Source organism: Musca vetustissima, unplaced genomic scaffold (genome assembly GCF_032173495.1).
Source record: "Musca vetustissima isolate MV318-11 ecotype Yass unplaced genomic scaffold, APGP_CSIRO_Mvet_v1 utg11336, whole genome shotgun sequence".
Taxonomy (NCBI): domain Eukaryota; kingdom Metazoa; phylum Arthropoda; class Insecta; order Diptera; family Muscidae; genus Musca; species Musca vetustissima.
The window spans coordinates 101,071-115,334 of NW_026875811.1; the positions used below are offsets into that span (position 1 = coordinate 101,071).

The 14,264-nt window shown below is 34.6% G+C and overlaps 1 protein-coding gene across 1 annotated transcript in view; it reads left to right on the plus strand.

Annotated features, from left to right (window-relative positions):
- Positions 1–14,264, plus strand: part of LOC133338315 (dynein axonemal heavy chain 3-like) — a 92,545-nt gene that overhangs the window by 30,388 nt on the left and 47,893 nt on the right. The window contains exons 8-13 of the mRNA XM_061546491.1: positions 5,538–5,654; positions 7,146–7,312; positions 10,507–10,686; positions 10,996–11,107; positions 11,295–11,501; positions 11,592–11,807. Of these exons, the coding sequence (XP_061402475.1) occupies positions 5,538–5,654; positions 7,146–7,312; positions 10,507–10,686; positions 10,996–11,107; positions 11,295–11,501; positions 11,592–11,807 (999 nt within the window). The remainder of the gene's footprint in view (positions 1–5,537; positions 5,655–7,145; positions 7,313–10,506; positions 10,687–10,995; positions 11,108–11,294; positions 11,502–11,591; positions 11,808–14,264) is intronic.

Sequence of the window (14,264 nt, forward strand, 5' to 3'; positions counted from 1 at the left end):
CTATATCTAAATCTGGACAGATTTTCACGAAACATAGCACACATCATTCTGGGCCTAATTCAGTATTCTATGCCAAATTTCGTGCAAATCGAATGATATCTAGGGACTTTGGTTCACCATTTACCTTAAATCGGTCGATACTATATATGGGGGCTATATCTTAATCTGAATGGATTTTTCACAATTTCAAAAGGGTTCGTCCTTGGGCCAAATAAGTGACTTGTGCCAAATTTCATCCAAATCGGATCATAAATGCGACCTGTACTTTGTTTACAATTTAACATCTACTGACGGACGGACATACATAAATCGACTCAGAAAGTGATTCTATGCATATTCTCAAAAGGAACCATGTGTCTATCTCGTTTCCTTTTGCCTGTTACAAACATATGTACAAAGACATAATCCCCTCTACCACAGTGTGGTGAAGGGTATAAAAATAAAAGAAACAGTGCAAAGGTTCCACTTAACAAATAACAATGTTTTAAAATTGCCCCATTATAGAAGTCCCCACCGTTTTGGATATTTTAACGTCCCTAGAAATATTCTATAATTAAAGTGGCGGAAGTTTGACAATTTGCGTCCACAGAAAACAGAAGACTTTCATTTTTTCGAGGTGCTTTTAACTTTGTATTTTGCGTTCCCAGAGGGGAAACTATTGTCTAGTATATGAAGTTTGCGACCCCTTTATGTTCAAATTAGAAACCAAATTCTGATTTAAAACACATTCCTAACTTCGAAATAAATACAGTAAACAATCAAAAGATACAATCATATTTTTCAATCTCAAACTTTTTTGATCAACATTGCATACAATCATACATACATATTTAGTACTTAACACTTTAATTTAGTTTTGAGTGTATTTTGACCCAATTTTAATTGTATATATGTTTATTATTGAAAAATATAAATGTGGGAAATACTTCATAACATTCGACAAGTGACCATTGAGTATATTTTTTTGTGTACAACTTATTTAACAGGTCAATAATGACTATTGTTTATAAATATTTTGTCAAAAAAAATAAAAATAAAATAAAATACGATTTGACAAACAATTAAGTAGAATGGTTTTTGTTTATACATATTATGTGGTTAAAAAATTATAAATGCAACTATATAGTATATTCAATGGAAGCAACTTATAGAAATGCCATGTAAAATGCAATATTAATATTTCGAAACAAGCGCATTGTTAAGTTCTGATTTACATTAGGCAATTGGGCGAAGTGGTGACGATTTGTCATTTTCCTCAACTCTATCACCAGCAAATTATGGTATTAGGATTTATTCAGATATTCTGCATTATGATTGGGCACGTATACTAAGAAAACACATACATTTAACTATTTGTGCTGGAAGTTACGAATTACCACAAACAATAATAATATAATAAATTAATTGATTGTTAATTTTTCATACTAAGTTTAAAACCACAATTAATTTTGCGTATCCAAAATTGGGAATATCTGGAATGTGCATATTTCTGTTAATTTATGTACCAAAAATCATTGATGTGTTCGGAAAATTTTTGGTTCCAAAAATTATTTAAAATGGAAAACGAAAATTTGGGATTGAAAATACCGAAATGGCGTGATAGAATAAAATGTTTGTGCAAACTTTCCATTTTTTTTTGGTGTGGTAATTTAAAACTCATATTTACGGCCATTAAAACAAATGCTAAATTTATTTGTAAATTGCATTTTAAATATATTAATTATATGGAATTCTATTATTTAATTACAATGTTATTTTCTTGCTAAATTAATGCAACAAATATTATTGCGTATGTCAATTTACTGTGGCATTTAAATTTGTTTATGTTGTCAAGTTTATTTATTTATTTTTTTCTTTATACCCTTCATCACAATGTGGTACAGGGTATTACGTCTTTGTGCATATGTTTGTAACAGGCAAAAGGAAACGAGATAGACCCATGGTTCCTTTTGAGAATATGCATAGAATCACTTTTTACGTCGATTTAAGCATGTCCGTCCGTCCGTCTGTCTGTCCATGTATTTTTGTGAGCAAAGTACAGGTCGCATTTATGATCCGAATTGGATGAAATTTGGCACAGCTCATGTGTTTGGTCCAAGGACGAACCCTATTGAAATTGCGGAAAATCGGTTCAGATTTAGCTATAGCTCCCATATATATTTTCGTCCAATTTAATGTAAATGGTGTACCAAAGTACCTATATATCTTTCGATTTGCTCGAAATTTAACATAACGTACTGAATTGAGCCGAGAATAATGTCTGCCAAGTTTCGAGAAAATCGGCATAGATTTAGATATAGCTCCCATATATAGTTTCGTCCGATTTCATGTAAATGGTGCACAAAAGTCCCTACATATCTTTCGATTTGCACGAAATTTGGCATAAAGTACTGTATTGAGCCTAGAATGATGTATGGTATGTTTCGTAAAAATCGGTATAGATTTAGATATACCTCCCATATATAGTTTCGTCCGATTTCTTGTAAAGGGTGCACCAAAGTCCCTATATATCTTTCGATTTGCACGAAATTTAACATAACGTACTGCTGGAATGATGTGTGCTGAGTTTCGTGAAAATCGATTCAGATCTAGATATATATATATATATATATATATATGTTCGTCCGATTTAATCTAAATAATGTACCAAGTTCTTATGTTGCATAGCGTTTTGAATTTAATCCAAAATGATGTGTGCCAAGTTTCGTGAAAATCTGCCAAGACTTTGATATATCTCCCATATATATTTTCGTCCGATTTAATGTAAATGGTGCACCACATGTATCCTTCGATTTGCACAAAATTTGGCATAGCGTTCTGAATTGATGCTGGAATGATGTGTGCTGAGTTTCGTGAAACTCGATTAAGATCTAGATATTTATATTTTCGTCCGATTTAATCTAAGTAATGTACCAAGTTCTTATGTTGCATAGCGTTTTGAATTTAATCCGGAATAATGTGTGCCAAGTTTAGTGAAAATCGGTTGAGGTTTAGATATAGCTTCTTATATTATAGATTGATTTTAAGTAATTGACTCACCAAGGAACCAAAATATGGCTGATAGGAACAAAACGTACTGAAATTAGTATAACCTAACCTATCTTTCGATTTGCACGAAATTTGGTACAGCGTAATGAATTAGATCTAGAATGATGTGTGTTAAGTTTCCTGAAAATCGGTCCAGATTTAGATATAGCTCCCATATATATTTTTGTCCAATTCAGGGTGAATGGTGTACCGAAGTCTCTATATATCTTTCGATTTGCCCTTAATTTGGCACAGTGTTCCATGAAAATCGAAATGATGTATGTTTACTCGAGGGGCTTGCTTTACTCCTCGCCGTGGTTATGTATGGTGGATTGGGGGTGATCAATGTATTAATTCAAGGGAGTGGGGTGATGCGACAACAAGAAAACTCCCAAGCAAAGAAAATAAAACACAGGAGTTATTAATATAATATTCTATGTATCTTGGATTTATTGGTGGTTCTTTCTTTTCGAAATACAACAAATAAATTACCTCTTGTAATTTATGGTGGCGGCAATGAGACCTATTAATAACGCGAGGTTGGAGGTTGGTCGACAAGTGAACGCTGTGGTTCATTTAATCACACAGGATCGCTGAGGATCGGTTGTCGTTTACTACTACATTTACATATTCCAATGGGAGAAAAGTGTCTAGCAAGGAGAGCAAAACAGCAACAACCACCGCTCGGTGGCATCTACACTCTACGGTCTCCGCTGAGGGAACTTGCAGAGGAGATACCCGTGGTGTCAATCAGCAGACGTGATTGACTGAGCTCGGGAAGTTGAGTCAGAACCAGTGTTGCCGTTTGAAAATTTTTTTTTCGCCCAAAATTGCATCTAAAAAGTGCCCAAAATCAACAATTTATGCCCAAATATTCGAGATTGAAGAAGTATACTCTGATATTATAAATTAAAAGAGAGAGCATTTTTTCTCTACATTTTTTAAATGCCGAAAAGTAAAAAAAATAGCAAAAAATTGTTTTTATATAATAAAATATTTTGTTAATAAGAATTTGTACCACCAATATGACTTATTGTCACCTTGTCACGTCAAATGTCCCACATCGAAACATTAGTTTTAGAATCTATTTACAAATGTTCGGAGATCAGGAATATCTAAGTGCGGAGATGAGGAATATCTAAGGCGAACAGATTTTGGCAATGAAAGTAGATGGCATCAAGAAAAAATTAAACAATATATTTTGAAATATATATTGTTAAGAATAAAATTAAACATTTTAATTGGATTCAAAATGTACGTATTTTACAGACAAAATATATATTGCTCTAATTAGGATGATAGAGGACATCCAGTTTATAGATTACATGCAGGTAAAATATATGATTGTCTTCCAAAAACTAGGACGTATGACCAACTTAGGAATATCGGACCAATCAGCATAAAGTCTCCAGAAAATGGTTAAATTTTTGCTGGCAATTAATTTTATAATGTAATTTTAACCAAGCCTGTATAATATTGGGAAATGAGAGTTATCACACCACTTATTGTAGAATCTCCCCAAGAAAGGGCCAATATTTGGAAATTTTGTAGATCTCATATGAATATATGAACGGAATATCCGGTTTCATCGAAGCTTTGCACATTGTTATATTTTTACAAAGCCTAGATCAAGTTCGATGGGACCTAACGGCACATTTCTTCTGGTACCTCACCCACAAAGAGTCAACATTAAATCCGAATATGGAGTCCATACAACTTCGTCAGGTACCTCCCTATTCTTTGATATTGCGACTTTAATATTTCTTTAAATATATGTTTAGGACAATTATCGGCTATATAGATCCATCATCTGTTGTACTTCCCCCACAAACAGTCAAAACTTTGCAAAATAATAAATTTAATCCAAAAAACTTAGACCCACTCAAACCATAAGTCTACGGCAAACACCGTTTAATTTGTATATGAATAACCTAAAATAAATTTATGGGGTTGAGAAGAATAGATCCACTTTCCGTTAAAACTTGATGGTCATAAATAAGGATAATGATCCATTTTATATGTGATTGCGCGATATTTTTGGACTATAATTCCCACATATGTGTATATACATCAATAATATTGGTATAAATTTAAAGGTCAGCCACTCCTCTTAAATGAACTGTCCTTCCCGGTTCCTTTTTCGGAAATAAATTTTGTAATTTTTCACATAAAAGTATCCATATGATCCGCCAAATATTGGCCGATATTCATCAAAACATTTATGATTTTTTCCTTTGCAGATTATTTAAAATTTGTTCTCTTTTATAAATGTGTGTGTGTGTTACAATTTTGAAACACCGATAGCCCATGCGAACCATTTTGGGCACTGCTTTTTTAAATCTGTATTCCCTCTTACTTCTTGAAAAATACATCTATTTTAAATTTATGATTTTGTTTCATGCAACAAATGTACTTCATCATTCATCCATGTACGAGTATTTCTTTGTTTTATCTTCACATTCAATTAAATTTTGCATTTGGTTCTGATCGGATTTCATCTTCTATTTCAGCTTTCCATAATAACTTTAGAGACTTATCCATCGAAATTGATTAAGAAAGTTTTACCAAAAATCAATTCAAAACTTACATTTCTACAGGATGCATACAAATTTATACAAAAAGAGGAGGTAAGTAAATATTGAAGCTTAGATTTTTTTTTATAAATTTATATTGAAAATACTGTTTACATTACACTTTGGGCATTTTCAAAGTAGATCCAAACATTATTTTAAGGATTTACAAAGAATCACTTTCTGAGTCAATTTTTATTATACCCTTCACCACACTGTGGTACAGGGTATTATGTCTTTGTGCATATGTTTGTAACAGACAAAAGGAAACGAGATAGACCCATGGCTCCTTTTGAGAATATGCATAGAATCACTTTTTAAGTCGATTTAAGCATGTCCGTCCGTCCGTCCGTCCGTCTGTCTGTCCATGTTAAATTGTAAACAAAGTACAGGTCGCATTTATGATCCGAATTGGATGAAATTTGGCATAGGCCACTTATTCGGCCCAAGGACGAACCCTATTGAAATTGGGAAAAATCGGTTCAGATTTATATATAGCTCCCATATACATATTTGACCGATTTAATGTAAACGGTCCCTAAATATCTTTCGATTTGCACGAAATTTGGTACAGCCTAATCATTTAGGTCTAGAATGATGTCTGCCAAGTTTCGTAAAAATCGGTCCAGATTTAGATATAGCTCCCATATATAGTTTCGTCCGATTTGATGTAAATGGTGCCCCAAAGTCCCTATATATCTTTCGATTTGCACGAAATTTGCATAACGTACTGAATTGAGCCTCGAATGATGTCTGCCAACTTTCGAGAAAATCAGTCCAGAATTAGATATAGCTCCCATATATAGTTTCGTCCGATTTCATGTAAACGGTGTACCAAAGTCCCTATATATCCTTCGATTTGCACGAAATTTGGCATAACGTACTTAATTGAGCCTAGAATGATGTCTGCCAAGTTTCATGAAAATCGGTCCTGATTTAGATATATCTCCCATATATAGTTTCGTCCGATTTCATGTAAATGGTGCCCCAAAGTCCCTATATATCATTTTCGATTTGCACGAAATTTGGTACAGCCTAATCATTTAGGTCTAGAATGATGTCTGCCAAGTTTCGTGAAAATCGGTCCAGATTTAGATAGATATAGCCCCTTTTATAATAGATTGATTTAATCCCGATTTCAAGTAAATTGGGCATCAAACTCCTCATGTTAGTCAGATTGACATCAAAGATTGCACATCGTACAAAATTGTGCATAAAATTATATAGTTGCGTTTTCTAGAAGTACAGACATAGCCCAACGGATGACCTATATATATATTTGTTTGAAGTCGAGTTACATACTTTATGGATAGATCTAGGTAGATTCAAATTTAGATAAATATCACATATTTTATTTCATCAAATTTCATGCTAATAGTCCTGTTTAATATACCCATATATAGTGGTGAATGGGGTACTTATATATCGATTTGCACGAAATGGCAATAAGAAAATCGGCCAGGTCCGACTTTACTACTTTCCTTACTGTTTTTTTTATTGAATTTATTATTGTATTAAATTATGTTATTTTCTGTTTTTTTTTTTCAGAAATTATGGCCTAAAATATTTCCTGAAATTATGTTAATGGACTTCCTCTTCAGCAGCGAAAGACAAATACCAACAGATGTCGCTGTCTTAATAATATCATCGCTAATAGATCTTCAAGAAGATTTCCGTTATTTTGTAAAACGTGCATTTCTAAGATATCTATTGAGGTTTGTAATAAAGACCAGATATTTAATACGACGCATTGAATTTGGCCAAAAATTATACGAAATTTGTTCAGAAAACTATGTAATATTTTCAAGTAAAAAACAGTAAGAAATTTTCAAAAGTAGTATGTGATACCATTCATCACTTTGGGTTCTCATACAGGGAAGTTCCTTCGTATTATCATCATGTCGATAGGACATACATAATATTTTTCATAATATTGAGGACTATTGACATTGAATCGGATTTTTGATATGTGATCTACGTGGATATATGAACCAATTTAAATCAACACATGCACATGTCATTCTGAAAGTTATACAATATTCCATGTCAATCGTGCAGACTTGGTGTACCATTTATATGAAATCGAGCAAAAATGTGTATGAGTGCTTAATGTACATTTTGACAGATTTGAAGAAAAATTGACATATGACATTCAGTATGCCGCCGTAAAGAGTCTCAATCGACAAATATTTGAAATAACTTGTGTCTCAATAGTACAAACCGATATAGTTCGGCGCACCATTTAAATAAAATAGTCGAAAACATTTATGGGAGCTACTTATAAATCTGAAAAGATTTCAACATAGGTTGAGGCACCATTTACGTAAAATCGGACTAAAATATATGGGAGCTATATCTGAACCAATTGCAATAAAACTGTTCACACTTTATTCTATAGCCAACACAATGCGCTATGCTAACTTTTTACTCAACCGGAAAAAAGTCTGGGAGTTTGGAGCACCATTTACACAAAATCGGTCAAAACTATATATGGGAGCTATATCTAAATCTTAAACGAATGCAGATTTTTTTTCTCAGTCGGACAAACATTGTGAATTTGGTGAGCTATTGTGGAATCGGCAAACTTATATATGGTCGATATATTTGAATCTGAACAGATTTTCTCCAATTTCAAAAGGTTTCGTCCTTGTCGGAACATAAATGCGTCCCGTACTTATACTCATATTTTGATAGAACTTTAAAAATACCAAAAACGTGAGAAAAATGGGTCACACATCCACATAATATCCAATATTGGGGGTACCGTTATATGCGAACTACCCTGCAAATTGGGTCAATATTAAAAATTTTAAGTACCTAGACGTGCCATGCAATGTGAACCCAAAAAACCAAATTACAGGCAATTCTGTTGAAATACATGTCCAAAATACCGAATATTGGGGGAACCCGTTATATGGAGGCTACACCAAAACGTGTACCGATATAGCAGTACAAAACATCCAAAATAGCGAATCCACAAATATCCCAGGAGCACTGGCAATGTCTGAGAAAAATGTCTATATTAAATATTGCGATCTCTATCGTGATTTTAACAGACGGACATACGGACAGTAAGATGGACACACATAAATCGACATAGAATATTATTCTGATCAAGAATATATATACTTTGCGGGATCTCTGGTGAATATTTCGAAATAGGAAAATTGGTTAGATATTTTGTGAAAAATCATTACATTATATTATATTACGAAACCAGTAAGGAAAGCAGTAAAGTCGGACTGGGCCGACTATATGATACCCTTCACCACTTTGGGTATATTCTACGTAGGCGTCGCATTTTCGAAGGAACATTGACATGAAATTGATCGAACGAACTGAATTTGTGATCTTTATCTATACCTAAACCGGCTGACATCAACCTATGCACTGTTTAAAATTTAATCTCAATCAGACACCAATTGATTATTTGGTAACATGAATATGAATAAATCAAAATTATATATGGAAGCTATGCTATACCTACATCTGAACCGATTTCAAGGAAACTTGCCAGCGATTAATTTATATTAACTTCTGTACGTTGTGTCAATCGGAGTAGCTATGGATCTTTAGTGCACCATTTACTTAAAATCTGACGAAAATATATGTAGGAAGTGTATGTAAATCTGAACCGATTTTCATGAAATGTTGCACACATCAATCTATACTTAATTAAGTACGATATAACACAATCGAAAGATATATGGGGAGTTTGGTGCACCATTTACCTAAAATCGGACGAAATTATATACGGGAGATATATCTAAATCTGAACCAATGTTCACGAAATTTAGCACACATCATTCTGCACTAAATTCAGTACTCTATGCCAAATTTCATGCCAATCGAATGATATATAGAGACATTGGTGCACCATTTACCTTAAATCGGACGAAACTATATACAGGAGCTATATCAAAATCTGAACCGATTTTCTCGAAATTTGGCACGCATCATTCTGGACCTAATTCAGTACGATGTGCCAAAATTCGTGCAAATCGAAAGATATATAGGGACTTTGGTGCACCATTTATCTAAAATCGGACGAAAATATATACGGGAGCTATATCTAAATCTGAACCGATTTTCTCGAAATTTGGCACACATCATCCTGCACTAAATGCAGTACTCTATGCCAAATTTCATGCCAATCGAAAGATATATAAAAACTTTGGTGCACCATTTACCTAAAATCGGACGAAAATATATATGGGAGCTATATCTAAATCTGAACCGATTTTCTCGAAATTTGGCACGCATCATTCTGGACCTAATTCAGTACTCTGTACCAAATTTCGAGCGGATTATAAATGCGACCTGTACTTTGTTTACAATTTAACATCTACAGACGGACGGACGGACGGACGGACATGCGTAAATCGACTCAGAAAGTGATTCTATGCATATTCTCAAAAGGAACCATGTGTCTATCTCGTTTCCTTTTGCCTGTTATAAACATATGCACAAAGACATAATACCCTGTACCACAGTGTGGTGAAGGGTATAAAAAGTAAATAGCTAAGTATATGTTATTTTCTATTCCATTACTAAAATTTATAGCTTAACTGCGTATTTTATATTGATACTTCGCCATTAGAAAATTTAGACCTTTGAAATTTTATCAGCTCCAGTTTTATTTTCTGAATTACGATAATTACGCCAAAACTTGAATTGTAGCCATGTTTTTCAAAATACCGAAAATTGTTGACATATATCGAGAGATTTCTGCGAGGAAGAATTTGTTATCATATTTAAAGTCCGAATTGCATTCAATTCATTTTTGTATAGCCTCCGATATCATTGTGACTTATTTTCTGTATTTACAACATCCGTTCATTCATTAAGTTCAAATTAATTGTACTTCGATATATTAACTTTTTTCTTGGGGTTTCCTCTTTTCGTTTAGATCTCCCCTAGAACGTAAACGATTGCAGTTGGTGGCAGAGCCGCCTGAATTTCCTATAATGACCATCCGGGCTCCTGTACCGTGGAAGGTTTATGTGCAGTTAGCACGAAATCATTTGGATCAAGTGTTAATGACTACACATCCCGTTATAAGAGCACTCAACTTGCTTTGGCATCAGCTGTAAGTAGTCTATTTGGTGGGTGGTTCCCTTTCTCCGCATTTCCTTGAATCTGCCGTATTTCATCGGGTTAAATGCTTTATCAAGTTGCGGTGACATCTGCACGACGAGTAGTCGCTGGCCAACTAAAAGTTAATAATGTTATTTATATCGTTTTTCTTTTCTTCCGCCATCACGCAATGGACTTCACCTTTTTTGTGTGGTATGTTGTACAAATCATTACTTGGACGGTATATCCGATGCCTTGTAACCTGTGTCCGGTATGGGTTGGTGTGTATGTGTGTGTCGGTTTGAACGAAACAAAAAACAAGATACCATGATTTAGTCATTGTCGATGTATCTCAGATAGTTATACGTGATGTGCCCATGAATGCCGATGAGTTAATAAAATTTGTCCAAGAAAGTTGTGATACCATTCGTGAGGTAAGTATCAGGTAGTTGTAGTTTTATAATTCCATGACATTTACAGGATAAAGTGGACAAATTAGATGGCTGTGGTCGTTGCCACAACTCATTGATGATGATGATGATGACGGCGATTTTATGTTTAGAAGATAATACCCTATTCTAAGTTTTTTTTTTTACTTTTACGAATGTCTTTTGTGCCCAGTTACTGCTTAACGACTGGATACCACGTTGTGCGGATATGTTGGATGTAATGCGTAAAACCTGGAAAGACTTAATTCCGATGCGTGGCCAGCATGGTGGTCGTGCAGCTGTTTTATTTCGTTGTGTTCACGCCTTAATGTCACTTCACTTGGAAGGTTTAATAACCAGAAGTTTAACTTATTTGTATAAAACTTTGTGCGATTATACGGTAAGCTAGTCTGTTCTCTCCTGATTACTGTTCGTCTTAATAAGTTCGGGCAAAAGTTTTAATTGTTTGGCTGTCTTTGTCATTAATTAGGCTGGTAATGATATTGAAAAGTATAATATGTACGATGCCAAGCTTAAACGAAGACCACTGATGACGTTGATTGTGTCAGTTATTGGGGTTCACTTTGATAATCCGGAAAGAGTTGATTTCCCACCGAAAAGCAAAACACCACAAATTTATGAAGAAAATGAAACTGATGACGCAAATCCATTTCAAAATAAATCCGGTGGACAATTTACAGATCATGTGAGTATAATGCATTTATCGACAGATACATTTGATTTTCATAATAACATTTAAAAAACCAGTGAGCGGAGCAGTATAGTCGGACGGGGCCGACCATACGATACCCTACACAACTAGCACGGAACTCAAATTTTCTTCGGATGTTTATTCCGGGCAATATTTCGCGATATTTTCACCCTCTTGCCCGATTAGAGGTAAACAGCACCACTTCTTTACACTGACATATTTTCCGAATATTACGAGTATTCAGTACAGCTATTGTCCAGATTCCCTTCACCGTGGATTGTGTTGTGATGTTTGGCTTTCATTTGTGGTCTATAGATCGACTCGAAAATAACACAAAAATTAAGTTTCGGTCCACTTCATTCCAAAATTATTATCTGATCATCACCGAAAATTATCGACGTTGTCCTTGGCCATAACTGGAACCTCATGGAACATTTCAAAGTGATCAGCGTTATAGTTCCGCTCTCTAGACTGATAATGGGTTACTAAATAATATACGAATACGGAGATACCTGTAAATATTTAGGTGTAACTCCCACATCCGAGCACATACAACAAAATAATTGGTATTAATTTAAAGGTCAACCACTCCTCTTGGATATAATATCAACTTCTCGGGTCTATGTCCTTCAGGAGTAAATATATACGCCATAGTATACAAATTTTGTCATTTTTCACACAAAAGTCAGGGTCCATTTGACCCGCTAAATATTGACCGATCTTTATCAAAACAGGCATGCTTATTCTTTGGCCCGATCCCCTTCTCCATGCAAAATTTCACAATGTTTGGGCCACTATTGCGGCCTCTGGAGCGACCAGAAAAACCGACAAAAATTTAGTATTTGGTCCATTTCATCCCCTAAATATCAAACGACCTTTCCCAAAAACAATAGGGGTCTTCATTGGCCAGAACCCATCTTTCATGCAAAATTTTGTGAAGATTGGTCCATAACTGTGGCCTGTATCGTGTTTACAAATTATAATGGACAGACGGACGGACGGACGGACGGACACACATGTCTAGATCGACTCAGCTAGTCGAGATATGACGATCGGTATACTTAAAGGTATGTCTAGGACCAATATTTCGCGGCGTTACAAACTTTTGGGGCTGCACAAAGCTATAATACCCTGACAACATAGTTGTGTAGGGTATAATTAACACTAGATTCTGAGATTTGTTTTGTAAGATAAGTTTCGGAAGTTTAAACCTTTTTATACCCTTCACCAATCTGTGGTACAGGGTATTATGTCTTTGTGCATATGTTTGTAACAGGCAAAAGGAAACGAGATAGACACATGGTTCCTTTTGAGAATATGCATAGAATCACTTTCTGAGTCGATTTATGCATGTCCGTCCGTCCGTCTGTCCGTCTGTAGATGTTAAATTGTAAACAAAGTACAGGGTGCATTTATGATCCGATTTGGATGAAATTTGGCACAGGTAACTTATTTGGCCCAAGGACGAACCCTATTGAAATTGGGAAAAATCGGTTCAGATTTAGATATAGCTCCCATATATATTTTCGACCGATTTAATGTAAACGGTCCCTATATATCTTTCTATTTGTACGAAATTTGGTACAGAGTAATGAATTAGGTCTAGAATGATGTGTGCAAAGTTTCGTGAAAATCGGTTCAGGTTTAGATATAGTTCTCATATATATTTTCGTCCGATTTAAGGTTAATGGTGTACCGAAGTCTCTATATATACTTCGATTTGCACGAAATTTGGCATAGCGTACTGAATTAAGTCTAGAATGATGTGTGTCAAGTTTCCAGAAAATCGGTTCAGATTTGGATATAGCTCCCATATATATTTTCGTCCGATTTAAGGTAAATTGTGTACCAAAGTCCCTATATATCTTTCGATTTGCACGAAATTTGGCACAGCGTAATGAATTAGGTCTAGCATGATGTGTGTTAAGTCTCTATATATACTTCGATTTGCACGAAATTTGGCATAGCGTACTGAATAAGGTCTAGAACGATGTGTGTTAAATTTTGTGAAAATCGGTTCAGATTTGGATATAGCTCCCATATATATTTTCGTCCGATTTAAGGTAAATGGTGTACCAAAGTCCCTATATATCATTCGATTCGCACGAAATTGGGCGCAGCGTAATGAATTAGGTCTAGCATGATGTGTGTTAAGTTTCGTGAAAATCAATTCAGATTTGGATATAGCTCCCATATATATGCTCATCCGATTTTATGTAAATGTTACACCCACGTCCCTATATATCCATCGATTTGCCCGAAATGTGCCTCAGCGTACAAAATTAAGTCTAAAACGGTGTGTGTTAAATTTTGTGGATATCGGTTCAGATTTAGATATAGTTCCTATAAATATTTTCGTCCGATTTTAGGTAAATAGTGCACCAAAGTCCCTTTATAGCCTTCGATTTGCACGAAATTTGGCATAGCGTACTGAATTGAGTCTAGAATGAT